Genomic DNA, 17,890 nt, shown 5'->3' on the forward strand with positions numbered 1-17,890 from the left:
AAGGCCCTCGGCTACGCCAGACTGAGGAGTGGAGGGTGTGCCTACCCAGGAGTACACATGGTGCCAGGCGCCTGGAGGCACCCCTGAGACTTGCTATAGCAATCACCCCACCACCACACAGCCCAGTGCTTCCTCTGCCGCTTCAGCCCTTCTTCCTTCTGCTGGGCGACCGCTGCAACCCTGAACCACACCGCCTCCAGCACTCCTACTGTGTCAGCAAGTGGGCTCTGGAAAGGCGGGGTACACATGAGAGCCCCAGGTGGGCATGCTGCAATGCAGGGACAGCTGGGAACTGGCATCAGTGTTTGCTTTTTGGAATCACTCACTACAGCCGAGGGCATTCGAGGGACACGGAGGCCTTTGTACTGTGTGTTCAGGTCTTGAGAAAAATGCTCTGGTTATTTATCCTTGGCATTGGGAGGGCACACTGGAAACCCGGCCTCTGCCTGGTTCCCTCAGCTCCCTCGCCAGTCTACAGGGAAGACTGCCATCCCGGTCTCTGCTCACTGTGACGAGTGGCGGCGAACCTGGAGTTGTATCTGGACTTCCTGTCGTCTGCTTCTCATTCTTTAAGCTTCTGGGGAAAGGGACTTGGTGGTGGTGGTGGTGTGTGTGTGTGTGTGTGTGTGGGGGGGGGGGTATTAGCATTTAAATTCCCAGCAGGCAAACTAGCTCTTTAAAGAAGATAGTGTTACAAGAAGGGGCATTTTCCATTGACCTCTTCTGAAGCCCCCTCATGTTTATTTTGGGGGTCCCTGAGAGGTTCAGAAGGAGCCCTGGTGGTGTAGTGGTTACGTATCAGGCTGGTAACCACATGGTCGGCAGTGGAAACCACCTGCCACTCTGCTGGAGAAAGATAGGGTTTTCTACTCCTGTAATGAGTGATAGTGTTGGAAACTCACAGGGACAGTTCTATCCTGTCCTATTGAATCACAATGAGTTACTTCTAAAAAAAACCCAAAAAACTGTCATTGAGACCCCTTCTAAGCGCAGCTGTACTCTGACGGTAATCAGTGGGATTGCCGTAAGTCAGTGTCCAGACAGCAATCTTTATCAGCACCTGGTGACTGATACGGAGAGATGAGAGCATCTAGTTCATGAAGTCCTGGGATCTTTTCAGTCAAGTAGTTTTAGTAAAACAGCAGCAACAACAAAATCACATTTTTCTAGATGAGAATAAATCAAATAGATCACATCATGCCAGCTCACGGCCCCTGCCCAGGCTCTCAGAGGCCTGGGGTGTTAAATGTCCAGAACACTGGGCAGAGGCTTATCATTAACCTCTTGTTCTCTGTGTCCCGACAGGTGTCGGAGATGGCAGAGGATGGGAGCGAAGAGATCATGTTTATCTGTAAGTCTCAGCACGGCCGCATCTGCCTTGTGTTTATATCATTCCAGAAAAGCGTTTCTTTTCTTTTTTGATTCACGTGACCTCCTGGTGGTGTACTGGGTACAAGTTGGTCTGCTAACTGCAAGGTCAGCAGTTTGAAACCAGCCGCTGTTCTGAAGGAGAAAGAGGGGGCTTTGTCGTAAAGAGTTAGTTTCAGAAGCTCACAGGGGCAGTTCTGCCCTGTCCTCCAGGGTCACTATGAGTCCGCATGGGCTGGATAGCAGTGAATTTCCCATTTGCTTCACACAATAGGATTTGCTCTCTGAGGAGCAAGCAGCAAGAGGTGTGGCCGTGAGAGGGTTATCTTGGACCTCCTGGCCCAGGGCATTTTTCAGGGAGGAGCTTTGATTCAGAAAAGTCACCCCGGGTTGGCGGATTTGGATAGCAGATCCACACTGCCCTCTTCCTTGTCACAGATGCGACTAAGTTCCACTTTCAGGGGTCTATCGTCCTTGATCTGGCTCTTCTCCTAAGGAGGCAGAGATGTCCTGTCTATTTGCGGGGTCCCTGGTGGGGAGGCCTACATGACACACATCTCACTTTGCCTGGCAAGCCCTCCACGGTCTTGGTGTGCAGGTGTGTCACAGCCTTTAGACACCCCCCCCTCCCATCCGGCAGGGCCGGCTCTTCTCTGTGTGCGGAACACGGTGTCTCAGCTGTGTCCCCTCCCCTCCCCGACACCACAACACTGATGTCTGCCTGCAGGGTGCGAGGACTGCAGCCAGTACCACGACTCCGAGTGTCCCGAGCTGGGCCCAGTGGTCATGGTCAAGGACTCCTTTGTCCTAAGCCGTGCAAGGTGAGTGCGGCTTCATTTTGCAAGACATGCGTGGCCCCGGGGAGCGCGTGGAGGTTCTCTTACTCGGTCTGCCACCAGGATGCCAGTGTCCTTGTCCTTTGTTTCCACATCTAGGTCCTCTCTTCCCTCCAACCTGGAGATCCGACGGCTGGAAGATGGCACCGAGGGCGTGTTTGCCGTCACGCAGCTCGTCAAGCGGACCCAGTTTGGTCCCTTTGAGTCTCGGAGAGTTGCCAAGTGGGAGAAGGAGTCTGCCTTTCCACTGAAGGTAAGGGCTGCAGCCAACCGAACCTAAGAACCTCACCAGACCCTCAGAGCCACCTGCGGCAGGGGGAAGGGTAACCCCGGCTTTCAGTGCACGTGTGGGAAACCTCCCTCAACACGGTCCCGTTACTGAATTTCCACGCAAACGTGCTCTCTTGAGTTTTGAGTTTCGTTTTCACGCCAGGGGAGAATCGAGGCTCACGGGGTGTTTTGTAGTTGGCCATATTACAAAGCTAACAAGAGTTCCTTGAAAGCGTGTGCAGGAGGGTGGGGCCCCAGATGCCGAGTTCAGCTGGCTTCTCCCCACAGGGGTGATTCTGCGGGCTACGGGGGAGTGACGGTCCTGGTTTTCTGCAGCCCCGGAGTTGTTAGCTTCTCATCCTTGAGGAGCGCATGACCCCTTGCAAAATTCGCTAAAGAATGTGTTGCTTCGGCCGTGGCGGCCGGGACACTCGGTGATGAGTTGGGCAGCCCCAACAGAGCACACCAGCTTGAGCCCAGACAGGTGCCCTCTCCTTTGAGCTGGGAAGGAGGGCCTCCGAGCGGCTCACAATTGAGTAGCTTAAGAGAAGACTCCAGAGCAGTGGTTCTCAACCGCCCTCACGCCGCGACCCTTTCGGACAGTTCCTCATGTGGTGGTGACCCCCCCAGCCATGGCATTGTTTGCATTGCTGCTTCATCCCTGTCATTGTGCTACGGTGATGAATCAGGCCACCCCTGCCCGAGAAGCTCGGAGAAGACACGTAGGGCAGGATGTGTTTGCTGCTCTGTCCGCTGGACCCCAGCCCGTGGAGCCCCCAGTAGAACTGTACTCCATGGGCTTTTCAGCATCTCTGATCTTTGGGAAGTGGATTGTCAGGTCTTTCTTCTGAGGAGCATCAGGCGGCTTTGAGACACTGACATCTGTGCGTGTCACCCAGAGGCTCTGGAACAGTGTGCGGCCCAGAGCAGATCTCCAAACTTGTTTGTCAACAAAAGCACGAATTGGCTGTTCATCATCGCACATTCCTGACGGAGGTGATCCTGGCTTTGAGAGCCTTAAAAGGCATCCACTGGTCTCAGTACAGATGGAGTAGATGACCTCAGACTTTTGGCAGGCCTTTGAAAAATTCCTCTATGAGGCACACTGAGCAAAGAGGGACAAGGGAAGGCAGTTGTTTTATTTAGAAGGGAGGGAGGGCCGGAGGGAGATCCAAAGCCCTCTGTCCATTGTGGTCTTCTCTCTGGACTTGATTTTCAAGACCAGCGTCTGGTGGGGGTGCCCACCTGGAGCGGCTGAGGCAGCTTGGCGCCTTCGCCCTCAGGGGATCCCATCCACCTAGTGTGGAGATAGTAGGAGGCACGCCCTCCATTCGGAGGGCAGGGGGCCACAAGGAAGACTGAAGAGGCAAAGCCTTGGGAGAGGGAGAAGTTTCCCTAGTTGTAAAATAGAGGACAAAGCCTATCATTGTGAGAAGGTTGATTTGAATTTCAAAATACTTAAACATTTCTTTCTGCACGCTGTCTGCCCGGATCCATAAAGCAACAGCTGTTTTCTAGGTGAGAAAGCAGCAAAAGGCAGACACATTTTTTTCTAAGGTTTCTGAGGTTTCTAGCACACATATAATAGAGCCAGGACCAGCGCCCGGGGTCCCAGTGCCTACCTAGACTAGAAGTAGAGCTCAGGGGCTCTGGTACCCTCTGGATCAGGAGGACCTGGGTGCCCAGTGCCTCCCTGCACCAGGAATAGAGCCCAGGTACCCAGAGCCCACCAGGAATAGAGCCTACCTGCCCCAATGACACCTTGTGGTGCCTGCTTCACCTTTGTCCATGACACCAGTGAACCATCTAAGTCTGATGGTCTTGTTGTTAACTCCTTCGGGACCGTAAGCCCTGGCCCAACCCTTACTTCACCTGTCGGAGAGCCTGGCCTGGCACTGATTCTCAACATCCCCGTTCCACACCTGACGCAGAGACACAGGTTGGCTGGTCACCAGTAACCCCCCCACCCCCACCCCTGGGGCTGTGCTTGCCTACAGGTGTTCCAGAAGGACGGGCACCCCGTCTGCTTTGACACGTCCAATGAGGACGACTGCAACTGGATGATGCTGGTGCGGCCGGCGGTGGCGCACGAGCACCAGAACCTGACAGCCTACCAGCAGGACAGCGACGTGTACTTCACCACTTCCAGGGACATCCCACCCGGCACCGAGCTGCGAGTCTGGTACGCCGCCTTCTACGCCAAGAAGATGGACAAGCCCATGCTGAAGCAGGCCTCCGCTGGCACCCATGGTACGTGGCCTGTGCCAACCTCGTTCTCTCTCGGGTTTGAAGGGTATCACACAGCTCTGGGCCACTGGCTCTGCTTTTATAATGAGTTGATGGGACGCCCAAGTATAAGAGCTCACCCCTGAGCCACAAGCTTGCTGTCCCCCCACCTCCAGCACTGTAAGGGGTGCTGGACGTGACACAAGCCAGCCCTGAGACAGCTCTGCTTCCAGGGCTTTCCTGGGGGAAGGCATCCTCTCGGTCCTGTCTGGCTCCCAGTTAGGCAGAGGAAACATCAGAGAGAGGTGGGACTCTACTTGGCCTGTCGTAACAAAGCACCATAAACTGGGTGCCTGTAAGAACAGAAGCCTATGTCTATTTCCTCCCAGTTTGGGGAATGGGGATCAGGGCATTGGAAGGCAGGGCTGAGCCTGCTGTATTATCCAGCTTCTTTTTATTTTTTAAAAATCATTTTATTAGGGGCTCATACAGCTCTTATCACAATCCACACATCTGTACATTCCCTGCCCCAATCATTCTCAAAACCTTTGCTCTCCACTTAAGCCCCTGGTATCAGGTCCTCATTTTCCCCCTCCCTCCCTGTTCCCCCCACCCATGAACCCTTGATAATTTATAAATTATTATTTTGTCATATCTTGCACTGTCCAATGTCTCCTTTCACACACTTTTCTGTTGTCCATCCCCCAGAGAGGAGGTTATATGTAGATCCTTATAATCGGTTCCCCCTTTCTACCCCACTCTCCCTCCACCCTCCCGGTATCACCACTCTCGCCCATGGTCCTGGAAGGATCATCTGCCCTGGATTCCCTGTTTCCAGTTCCTATCTGTACCAGTGTACATCCCCTGGTCTAGCCAGATTTGTAAGGTAGAATTGGGATCATGATAGTTGGGGGGGGGGGAGGGGCGGTGAGGAAGCATTTAGGAAATAGAGGAAAGTTGTAAAGTTTCATCATTGCTACACTGCACCCTGACTGGCTCATCTCCTCCCCGTGACCCTTTCGTAAAGAGATGTCCAATTGCCTACAGATGGGCTTTGAGTCTCCACTCTGCACTTTGTCTCACCCACAATGATATGATTTTTTCTTCTGATGATGCCTGATACCTGATCCCTTCGACACCCTGTGATCACACAGGCTGGTGTGCTTCTTCCATGTGGGCTTTGTTGCTTCTGAGCTAGATGACTGCTCATTTACTTCAAGCCTTTAAGACCCCAGACATTATATCTTTTGATAGCTGGGCATCATCAGCTTTCTTCACCACATTTGCTTATGCACCCATTTGTCTTCAGCCATCGTATCAGGGAGGTGAGCACACAATGATATGATTTTTTATTCTTTGATGCCTGATAACCAATCCCTTTGGAACCTCATGGTCACACAGGCTGGCGTGCTTCTTCCATGCAGACTTTGTTGCTTCTGAGTTAGATGGCTCCCCCTCTCCCATGTCCCCCCCGGAACTGTTGGTCCCATTGTTTTCTCCTCCAGAATGTTCATCCAGTCTATCTTATTTAGACAGACCTGTGGAGACAATAACATGCACAAAAACAAGACAGAGCCAAACCAAGCAACAAAAGAAAACAAAGCAAAACAAGACAATGACAAAATAAAACAAGACAACAAGAAAGAAAAGCCTGTAGTTAGCTGGAGAACTCTTTGTTGGCCTTTAGGAGTGTCTTCTGGTCAAGTCTGATGGGGTGTCACACCCTGGCCCCAAAGTCTATTTTTGATACTCCTTTGGGACTTCCTTGCTTTGTTCTCCTTGCTATTTGTTCTGTTGCACGCCCTTAGCGTTTTGCCTCGGTGTGGTGGGGTCAGATCAGGTGTAATTCCCTCACTGTGTCTCCAGTGTTGTCCCCTGTAGGGCTATGGGTCAGTAAAGGATGTCGTGTCTCCTAGTAGGGCCGGCCATATGGTCTTCTCAGTGCACTGGCTGCTCTGAGCAGGAATATCATCCTCAACGCTTGGTGGGCCAGGATATGCTCCATTCTTTCTTCCTACCCCATTCATTTGCTCCCGTGTGCTCTGATCGGATATGTCCCTCTCCTGGAGCTGCAGATTCAGTGCTGTCCTCTGACATAAATTCTCCTGGGGGAGGGGACTTCAAGCTTCTGATGCTCTGGTGCTCCTTGGCTTGCTCATACACTGCTCCATCCCTTACAAGGCCTTTACTTCTGCAGGCTGGTCTCTGTGTCCTTGGACTTCTGTACATTTTAGGAGAGGGACGCAGTTCAACCCTCTGTGGAAGTTCAGGAACTTGCCTAGGTCACAGTGCAGGAGGGCAGCCGGGATTTGAACCCAGGATTGATTTCAGCACGGGTGCCCTTCCCCTCTGCAGCAGCCACCACCTGGTTTTGCCGTATGTTCTTGCACATAGGCACACATGTGTATGTTGTGTGGATGTTGTGTGGGCGTGCAGCACACACAGGTGTATGTATGAGAGTGAGAGCATGCGTGTCTACATGTATGTAGGCATCTGAAGAGTTTTAGTGAGGTGATATAAGCGATCTACCAGAATCCAACTTTCTCCCTGGAAAAAAGTGGTCGGGATGATGTATGTCACTTTTGTCCCAGAAGGGGAGCGTGGATCTTTAACCCTGTGTGTGAGCTCTTGGGTGGAGGCCCTTCACGGCATCCTGGAGACCCAGAGGAGATTGCTGACCTCTGAAGTGATTTGCTGCAGAAGGACCTCTCTAGTCACCCCAGGGAGCTGGTCACTGTTATCCAGGGGCGATTTGCTCTAGGGCAGGAAATGGTGAGCGGCTTGCCTCTGACTCCGACAGGAGCATGGCGGTCCTTGGTGATAAGCACGCTGTAGCACAGAGTAGCTCTCCCGGGTGCACCTGGGAACGTGTTTGCAAGGGCCAGTCCTGCAGGGTTCCTGTGTGTTGGGTTTGGGTCCAGCCTCTGTGCGTTCATATGCTTGCAGTTTTGTAAAGTATTGACCTGACACAGCCATCCCAGATGTCCCTGCCCGCAAAGAGGTGAGATGCGCTGGGCATGACTATTGTGGCCTTCTGTGACAGAGGTCCACATCTTGGGCCACTGAAGATGACAGAATTGCTTTCTCTCAGGGTTCTGGAGGCCAGAGTCCCAGGGCCAGTCTGCCTCTGGAGGCTCTCGGGGAGGATCCTTCCTTGCCTTTCTCCTATCTTCTAGTGGCTTGGGATCCATCAGGCCAGTCTCTGCACGGTCACTTGGCTGTGTCCTGTGTCCATTCCGTAGGAGGACACCTGTGCTTAGATTTAGGACACCCACCTGAATTCTGTTATGGTTTCCTCTCAATGCCCTTAGCTCCGTGCATCTGCCTAGACCCTATTTCCAAACACGAACAGGCTTTGCTTACTTGCCTTTTCTGGGTAGTTCATGCAGGTGGACTCACATAGTATCTGTCCTCCTGGGTCTTATGTCACCCATCATAACGACTTTAGTGTTCACCCCTGCTGTGGAATGTATGAGAACCTCATTTCTACTTACAGGCACATGCATGCTCTTTCTATGTGTGCACATGTACGAAAAGGCAGCACCGGTGGCATCTGACCTCCTCTAACATCCTGAGCAGAGAAAATTCACCATCAGCATCTGCCTGAGGCTGATTTCTAAATGGGAGTCACGCATACCTCCTCTCTTCGATCTTTCTGCCAACTCCCACGGCACTCTCTCCTGGTCTTCTGGTTCAGTAATGACTGGCCACACACAACTAACAGGCAAACTCACAATGACGATGCTTACTGGGGAAGCAACAGGTTATAATGTCGAATCAGAAATAACTCAAGACTCAGCTTTTCAATTTTCTCTCAGATGTGCCCATAGGGCAGGCCCCTGGGTCTGTCTGGCATCTGCCTCGCTCAGGCAAATCTTCCAAAACCCTTTAGCTCTGCCAGTAAATACCTGGAGATACCCTACTCTGCCAACCAGCTCCCTACTTAAAGACACTCAGCTCTCTTGCTCTGTGGGCTGGGAAGCCCATCTTCTCCTTCTGCTGCGGCCATTCTTCAGTCTCCAGTCTTGTGGTCACTCATTCTCTCCAGTGTTACTGTTCTTTGGCTCCTGGTCTAGGAGGCTCCCACCACAGGGACCCCAGGTCCAAAGGACATACTCTGCACCCATCTTTTCTTCCTGGGGGTCACCTGGTCCCCATGTCTGCCTCTGGGATGGCTTGTTGTCATTCTGGCGGGATGGGAAACCTAACCAGGACCCCATTAGTGCATTGTCCTACCTTCAAAAGGCTCTATGCTCCGCCTCTGTATTGTTTGCAAGCTTCCCGGTGCCCGTGGTGGGCTGTGCGCCTCACCTCCTAGGAAGGTGTACAGCCTCCTAGGGTCGCTGTGAGTCAGGATGACTTGATGGCAGCAGGTCTGTCTTTTTTTCTTGACCCGCTCATTTGCTGGGAGTTATAGGACTGCGCTCGTGCGGCGAGGAAGGCCCCATAGAAGTGACCGCCCATCGTTCCGCAGCACCACCTTTAGCGCATCTATACACCTGCAGATGGACAGGGCTGGTGCCCACCCTTTGGCTATTGCTAGCAATGCTTCCTTCAGTGGTCATTGGGGTGCAGGCATGTGTTCCCCCCCACCCCGCTTTCATGTCCTTTGGGCATGAACACAGATGGGGATGACTGGGTCACGTGGTAGTGCTATGTTGCTGCCCACCTCTTCCAGCTGCTGCAGCTGCACCATTTTCCATCCCCACCAGCCATGCCCGGGGGTTCAGAGTTCCCCACAGCCGTGTCCCCGGTCACATTCTGTTTTTCCAATAACAGCCTCCTCTCGTGTTGGCTCAGTAGTTACATGTTGGGCTGCGATCCGCAAGGGCTGCAATTTGAAACCACCAGCCGCTCTTTGGGAGAAGGCGTGGCTTCTTTACTCCCACAAGCAGTGACAGTCTCTGAACTTCACAGGGGCCTTCCTGTCCTGTCTGACAGGATCGCCCCGAGTCAGCGTCGCTCGATGGCAGTGAGTTTGGTCTAGCGGACGTAAAGTGGCCTTGCCTTATCGTTTTGATCTGCAGATCCCTGAGTGGAGCGTCTTTCCAAGTGCTTATTGGCCAATGGTAGCTCTTCCTTGGAGACGTTTCTAAAATCAGCTAGTGAACATGCAATAAAATGTTCCATTTTAAGTCCAGATAGCTTTGAAAAGAATGTGTACACTCACGTACACTCCCCGTCGGAGCCGTTTCCATCTGTCCAGAAACTCCTTGTGCCGCTTTGCAGCCACTGCACTGACTTCTGCTCACAACAGCCCCACACGTAGCAGGACAGAACCCTCCCCGTCTATGTTTGGGGCCACAGTGCCTATTCTGGGCTGTGCCGGCATGTCCGAGTCTATGTTTGGGGCCACAGTACCCGTCCTGGGCCATGCAGGCATGCCTGGGTCTATTGTTGGGCCATGGTGCCTATCCTGGGCCATGCTAGCATGCCTCTGTCTATGTTTAGGGCCATGGTGCCCATCCTGGGCTGTGTCGGCATAGTCAAGTCTATGTTTGGGGCCATGGTGCCCGTCCTGGGCCGTGCTAGCATGCCTGAGTCTATTATTAGGCCACAGTGAATTTGAGTGCCTTGTAACCTAGGGGTTCATCTTCCAGCACTAGATCAGGCAGTTCTGTTTGGTCCATGGGGTCTTCATGGACTAAGTTTCAGAAGTAGATTGCCAGGCCTTTCTTCCTTGTTTCCCCTAATCTTGGAGTAGCGCTGCTGAAATCGGCCCACCTGAGTGACCCTGCTCGCATTTGAAACACCAGTGGCATCAATCTCAGTGTCCCAGCAATGCCAAGGTACCACAGTGCAGCCAGTGACAGGTGGTTGAAGTGCTCCGGAAGGCCAGCTCTTCCTCCTCACCTGCTGGAACAGATGTGCTATCCCTTGAGCCTGGCTCCGTGGTGGGGTGAGGACTGGGGACTGATGTTTCCTCCACCTTGTCTTTGCAGCTGCAGGCACCCCGGAGAGCAGCGCCCCCGTGGAGGCAGAGCCCAGCCAGTGGGCGTGCAAAGTGTGTGCAGCCACCTTCCTGGAGCTGCAGCTCCTCAACGGTAATGGGGGGTGGGGGGGGCAGGGCTGCAAGTGAGCATGCTTGCTTCCACTGTTGCTACCACATGATCCCCTGTGGGTGGGGGACGCTACCCACGGCCCGTGTTCTTCCCCGACCAGCCCTCACTCTATGCCCTGTCCCTGCTGCTGCCACAGTCTAGTCACCGGAGCCAGCCTTTATCAGGTGAGGACTTCTTCCCGGTCCCCTCCCCTTGGAGGGGAGTGGTGCAGGGAGCTGGTCCCCCTACTGCCTGGCTTGTAACTCTGCCTTTATTCTGCCTCCTCGACTCTTCCTCCCACCGTCTCTCCATCTGCAGGGCATTTGTATTGATTCAAAGTGTTTGAGAAAGAAGTGAATTAACCACCAGGTTGTGCAATGCTCTGCTGACTTTCTGCGTACATCTTTTAGGGGGTCGATGTTGCTGCGTGCTCTTTATGAGACTCATGTGGAGTAACGACCTTAGTCAACTGGACCCTGGGAGAAAGTCGTATTTCAATAGAATATGTCACATGGGACCCTGGCTCTGAATGGCAGTTCAGGCAGGCAGTGTGTTGTGAGGGTGACGGAGGAGGCCGTGCTGGGATGAATAGTGTCCCGCAAAAGGCTAGATCCAGAAGCAGACCAGGCTTACTGGTCTGGTAGAGACCGTGGAACACCCCCTAGAGGCTGTGGTGTTAAACAAACAGCCTTCAAGCTGGAAGGGAGCCACCTCCCCGAGTTTTACCTTCCAGTCAACAATAGATAGGCCTATAAAGTGAACCAAGGAGGCCTGGCGGCATCCTGAAGATAAATTGGGCTGCTAATCTCAAGGTCAACGGTTGGAAACCAGAAAGACAGGGCTTTCTACTCCTGTCAAGAGTCACCATTCAGAAACCCACATGCTACCCTGTCGTCTAGGGTTGCTATGAGTCGGCATCGAGTCAGGAGCAGTGAGTTTGGTCTTGTTTGTTTTGTAAAGTGAACAGTCATTGCAGGGAGCCTGTGGCCCTCAGAGCAATCAGCAGCAAGGGCAGCATCTGCTCAGAAGGCAGACCAGGCCAGGAAAGGAGGGTCCATGGGAACGGAGCCCCGGGAGGCAGAGCGAACAGTGGGGCTGCGTGGAGGGGATTACACACAAGATCATGAAACCAAATGGATGGAAAATGAATGAGAAACCTTCACCCAAGCTACAGTTTTGAAAACAGTTTTTAAAAAGTCCATGCTCACCCAGAACCTCACGATGACCTTCTTCAGCAGGAGGGTCTCTGCAGATGGAATTAGCTGAGAAGAAGCCATGCTGGATTAGTGTGGGCTTTACAGAAGGGAGCAGACATTGACCCCATGAGGATGGAGGCAGGGACTGGAGCGATGCTGCCGTGCCCCAAGGCATGGCCGCCTGCAGCCACCAGAAGCTGGGAGAGACCAGTGGGGGGCCTCCTCTAGAATCTTGGCTGATTACTGTGATTTCCAGCCCCCCGCCTCCTGAACTGTCAGAGCATCCGTTTCCGTTATTGAGGGCACCCAGCTCGCAGGACTTTGTCACCACCACACAGGAGGCTGACACAGAGGGGTTCAGGCGGGAGGCGAGTGGTTTGGCCCAAGTCTCGTCACCAGCTTAGCATTTTGGATCCTTCCAGCCAGCAGGTTGTAGCAAGAGGAAGGTTAGCATCTGAATTCCACAGACTGGGAGTTACAGTTGCTGGGACTGTTCAGTGGCTTTGGGGTGGCTGCCAGAGACCTTCTGACTCAGCTCTGGTCCCTCTTCCTGGGGATGTTCTGCCAGCCCTGACGGTCGTGCGTTACTGACATGTCACCATGCTCTGTGTAGCGAGAAGCATCCCGCATGCCACAAAACAGATTAAGTACAGCGGCTGCTAGCTATTCCTGGAGCGCAGTGTCTCTGAAGAACAGGCACGTCCCCAGAGGTCCGTGGGGGCCAGGTGCAGGGGCACCCCAGGAAAGGACATTCTGTGAGCAGGTATTTCAGCCACAGAGGAGAAAGGCTTTTCTGTCTGCCCTTTACTCCTTTCCCCACCGGCTACAGAGAATCGTTTCATGTAAGGAAGAAACAGTTCTTTCTCTTTGGCACTAGAGTGCCTCTTGTAGTCAGCTGAGATCTGGCGCCCCTGGTATCAGTGAGGGTCACACACTGACCCAGTGCCAGGCCCTGTTTGAGGCACATACATGTATTAACTCAGGCAAGTCTCCCATCCGCCCTTGGGGACAGTTATTACTCCGATAGCAAACTGAGATGAGAGCTTTTAACAATGCTCCCCCCTGTTGTGCAGCGAGGAACTGCTGAAGTCAGAGAGCACTTCCTCAGTGCCAAGGCCCCACAGCCACAGCACAGCCTCTCCCTGGGGGGGGGGTCGCGTGTAACTGTGACCAAGGCATAGGAGGCTGGGGGGCAGAACCGGAAGCTGGACGTGGGAGACTGCCATGCAGATCCCGGGCCATGCATGTGTCACCAGCAAACTGGCTACAGGCAACCCGAGAGCTAGTGGCATGCGTGTTTGGGATGAGGTTGTAGAAAACAGAATAAAACTGACTGCCTGCTCAAGCTGATACCCACGCGTAGAGCGCCCACACACAGAGCAGAACTGCCTGTCAGGTTTCCAAGTCTTGTGCCTTTATCCTGTAGAACAGCTGATGGATTCAAACTGCTGACCTTGTGGCTAGCAGCCCAAGAAGAAAACAGAATAGAGTTGACCATACCAATATTGCATTTTAATAGGGGGTAAATGAATGCCGTCACCTTTGTTTCTCATTCATTCCATACTTGGGGATACAAGTATGTACAGAGGAGAAGTTTGTAATCTAGTGATGTCTCGGGCTGGGTTCTCTAGAGGAGAACTCGTGGACTTACATCATGCATATGTATACATATATCAAAGAACTGGCTCATCCAGTTGTAGAGGCAAGCAAGTTCCAAGTCTGTGGGTCTGATGTCAAGTTGGAGCCGTCTTTGGGCTCATGTAGCTGCAGGGACTGTTGGGCCCAGTGTCGGCAGGTCAGATGACTGGCTTCTGGTACACAGGCAAATGAATCCAAGGTCAGCGGGTCAGATGGCAGGCAGTGTGGCGGACCACTGACTCAAGTTCAAAGAACTGGAGGTGAACAGATGAGTCGGATACAGCCTCCAGACACAGCCAAAGGCAAGCAAGCTTTCCCACAGCATCCATTATATTAGAAGCAGGCACCCCCCCAAGGACACTTCTTGGTAAATCATTGGATCTGGGCTGTGGTCTGCATAAGGGTATTAACATCCCACTGCAGTATCTTCAGTGGATTAGCTGCTCACAGCAGATCTCATTTTGGCGGGGAGTACATTATGTTAGATAACTGTGGCACCAGCCCTCACAATGGAATGGGTCTAAGGGGCGGTTGTGTAATTGATGGGCAAAATTAAAGAGACATCAGACAAGATAAAGCATGTGATTGCTCACTTCCCGGACAGTCATGACTTCAGCAGCCAGACCCGCACATTAGAGAGAGAATATATTTCCAACTAAGGCTTATATACACTCAGTCCCCCTAAATACAGGTAATCACATACGTCACAGGAAGGTGTTGTTTAATAGGCATAAACATAATAGGAGGGGGATGAACTAGGGGTGTGCACACAATAGGAAGGGGAGACACTGGGGGCATACACGGAACAAGATAGGCAGACTCTAGAGTGGAGATGGCAGCCTAACCTTGGTCGTCCCTGAGTTGGCTTGACCCTAATATCTTTGGGTTCTCTTTCAGGGGAAGAATCCATTATTCTTCTCAGAAGAGAGTGGGTCCTGCTTAGGGTGGGACAGACTATAGCAGTGGTTCTCCACCTTCCTAATACCACGACCCTTTAAGACAGTTCTTCATGTGGTGGTGACCTGGTATGTGCAGACATACCTGGAGATGGATAGAGGAGCGGTGTCTCATCTCCTAAGACCATGGAAAATATGGGTTAGGTGACCCCTATGAAAGGGTTGTTCCACTCCCAAAGGGGTTGTGACCCACAGGTCTGATTGCCCTAGATGGCTGATAACCTTCAGGCAGATAACCTTAAGTACCCTAGTTGACCTCCAAGAGTGCAGTCATTGACCACGTGTTAGCAAGCAGCACCTTAGGTTTGGCACATATTATGGGGCATAACTTTTCTATTTCTCACAGGTAACATCATGGGGAGGCCAGGTCTTAACTGCTAACCCATAGAGAATCCTGGCCTAGCCAGCTGGACACAAACCCTTGATTTTCATAGGTGAAGTCTGAAAAAGACTTTTGTAAGGTAACATCTGGGAGCCCTAGTGGTTTCTGGTTGGGCTGCTAACCACGGTTCGATTCCACTAGCTGCTCTGCGGGAGAAAGATGAGGCTTCTTCTCCCATTAAGAGTTCGTTTTGGAAACCCCCAGGGGCAGTTCTGCCCTGTCCTATAAGGTTGCTATCAGTCGGTATCCACTTGATGGCAGTGAGTTTTAAGGCAACATCAGAGAGATTTTCCCAATTGAAAATGACTTTATAGTTTCAGGATCAAACTTGCCACTGAAACGCATTTTGAAGCCAGCTTGCTTCCAAGTTATCTTGGACTGAAGTCAAACATCTCAAAAATGTGACCTCCCGTATAATTTTTCTCAGGAATCTTCTGGAAGACAAGCTTCTGAACAAAACGAGGGAGGGGTTAACTGCACATCTGAGGGACTCTGTCAGGGTTTTTTCGTTTGTAATTTTTTTAATCAAGAAAGAAGACAGTTGTGTCCATTGACTCTTTCACTGCAAACAGCAGAACTCCGTCTGGGGTGTTGAGTGGAACAACATGTTAACTAAGCTCACAGAATTACTAGGAAGGACGAGAGCATCCGGTTGGAGAGGCTGAACTTACCCGCACGACCGGTTCAGTCAGGCTCATTTGGTACAGCCACTGCAGGTCACACAGTAGGCACCAGCTCCGGCCTCCAGACTGAACGCTAGATGCTTCCACACATGGGGCCCTCCTCCCGCCCGGGATGCTCACAGAGCAGGAGGCGTCACAGGCCCAAGCCCAGGGAAGGCGAGCTAGGGAAAAGAGTAGGCAGGTTGGGTTCAGATAGTGGGGCAGTCACAAAGCATCAGGATGTGATATGGTGCTGCACTGCCAGGAAACACGGCCGAGGGCCACTACATACAAGATACCTACAGAGAGACATGACCGAGAAACATGCAGAGAGTCCAGAGCAGGATCAGTGACATCTGGAAGAATGGCTTCATATTTTTTTCCTCATTTTAATTTTAATGTTTTTGAGCTGACCTCTCTGAATTTATGTATTTATTTATTTTAAAACATTTTTTTAGGGACTCATACAACTCTTTTCACAATCCATACGTACATCAATTGTATAAAGCACATCCATACATTCTTTGCCCTCATTTTGAAAGCACTTCCTCTCCACTTAAGCCCTTTGTATCAGGTCCTCTTTTTTTCCCCTCCCTCCTCGCTCCCCCCTCCCTCATGAACCCTTAATAATTTATGAATTGTTATTTTGTCATATCTTGCCCTTTCCGATGTCTCCCTTCACCCCCTTTTCTGTTGTCTGTCCCCCAGGGAGGAGGTCACATGTAGATCCTTGTAATCGGTTCCCTCTTTCCAACCCACTCACCCTCTACCCTCCCAGTATCGCCCCTCACACCCCTGGTCCTGAGGGTATCATCCGCCCTGGATTCCCTGTGCCTCCAGCTCCCATCTGCATGAGTGTACATCCTCTGCTCTATCCAGACTTGCAAGGTAGAATTCGGATCATGATAGTTGGTGGGGAGGAAGCATTTAGGAACTTGAGGAAAGCTGTATTCTTCAACTCTGCTACATCGCACCCTGACTGACTCATCTCCTCCCCTAGACCCCTCTGCAGGGGGATCTCCAGTGGCTGACAAATGGGCTTTGGGTCTCCACTCTGCACTTCCCCCTTCAAGAATGGCTTATTAATATTATTACTTTTTAAGAACAAAACAGAAGTATATTAACTGGTGTATTTATAGAGAAAAGAGTTACATTTATGACAGGGAGTTTAGGGATATATTAGTGGACAATCCAAGCCCCTCCTTTTTTCCAGGAGCGTGTGTGTGAGGGGGTGCAATTCTAATAGCAAAAAGATGGAAACACCCCAAAATGGAGGACTAGCTAGATAAACTCTGGTGCACACATCCAAGGGAATATCATGCATCTCGAAACACAGCAGTGAGACTGTCAAACGCTTCGTGACATGGATGGATTCGGAAGACATACTCGGCCAAGTCAGTCAATCCATAAAGACATACTTCATGACACTACTATTGGAGAAATGGCTTTTACACCGAAAGAAGCAGGCTTTGAAGACTCCAGGGTTGGGGGAGTGGAGAGGGGTGGAGTGGCAAGGCACAGGGATGGAGTAGAGAGGGGGGGAAAGGTAGAGTCACAGACACAGGTGGGTGGGACAGTCTGATGAGCTGGGCCGTGTGTGTTACATGATACAGTGATCACTGTGCCGGCGGTGGTGATGCCCAAAGACCTCTGGCGAAGACAAAGAGGTGTGCATAAAAATGAGTCGTCATGTGAATACATGTTTATGGTCATAGTCATGCAGACATTCCTGATTATCCCCAAACCAGTGCAAGTCTTTGAGGGAGGTCACAGTGGATTAAGAAAGCTAGCAAAAAATAAAGTGATAGTAATATGAACATTTTAGCTAGAAATTCACTTATCTGAAATCTTATATTTACATTTATGTGCACCAAACAAAATAGCCTCGAAATATATGAAGCACAGATTATCAGAGCTAGGAGGAGATAAATAGAAGTCCGCCCTCATGATGGGAAGGGATGGCGACAGCTCTTTGATGTCATCATTTCCTCAATTTCCTTTAGCTCCTCTAGGGTCAACAGTAAGGTTGAGTTTCCTCTGACGTCTTTGATCTTTCCTTTCTCTCCTGTCTTTGTCATGACCTTGGCTTTTGTTATCAGTGATGCTCTTGGATGTCACTCATAGGTCGCCGGGTCTTCTGTCATGTTCAGTGCATCTACTCTGTCCCTGAGATCGTCTCAAGCCTCGTGTGGACAGACTCAGGTCTTATTTGGGTTCTCATCGCCTTTTCATTTTCCTCACCTCCAACCTGTGCTCACACGTGACCAGTTGAGAGTCTGTTTCACAATCAGCCCCGACCTGGATTTAGCTGCTGA

At 51.6% G+C, this 17,890-nt stretch overlaps 1 protein-coding gene across 1 annotated transcript in view; it reads left to right on the forward strand.

Annotated features, from left to right (window-relative positions):
• The first annotated feature begins 1,304 nt into the window (after positions 1-1,304).
• PRDM15 (PR/SET domain 15) overlaps positions 1,305-17,890 on the forward strand; it is a 61,329-nt gene continuing 44,743 nt past the window's right edge. Inside the window, exons 1-5 of the mRNA XM_075542271.1 lie at positions 1,305-1,351; positions 2,096-2,189; positions 2,304-2,457; positions 4,472-4,724; positions 10,643-10,744. Of these exons, the coding sequence (XP_075398386.1) occupies positions 1,315-1,351; positions 2,096-2,189; positions 2,304-2,457; positions 4,472-4,724; positions 10,643-10,744 (640 nt within the window). The 5' untranslated portion in view covers positions 1,305-1,314. The remainder of the gene's footprint in view (positions 1,352-2,095; positions 2,190-2,303; positions 2,458-4,471; positions 4,725-10,642; positions 10,745-17,890) is intronic.

Source organism: Tenrec ecaudatus, chromosome 2 (assembly GCF_050624435.1).
Source record: "Tenrec ecaudatus isolate mTenEca1 chromosome 2, mTenEca1.hap1, whole genome shotgun sequence".
In the NCBI taxonomy this organism is placed as follows: domain Eukaryota; kingdom Metazoa; phylum Chordata; class Mammalia; order Afrosoricida; family Tenrecidae; genus Tenrec; species Tenrec ecaudatus.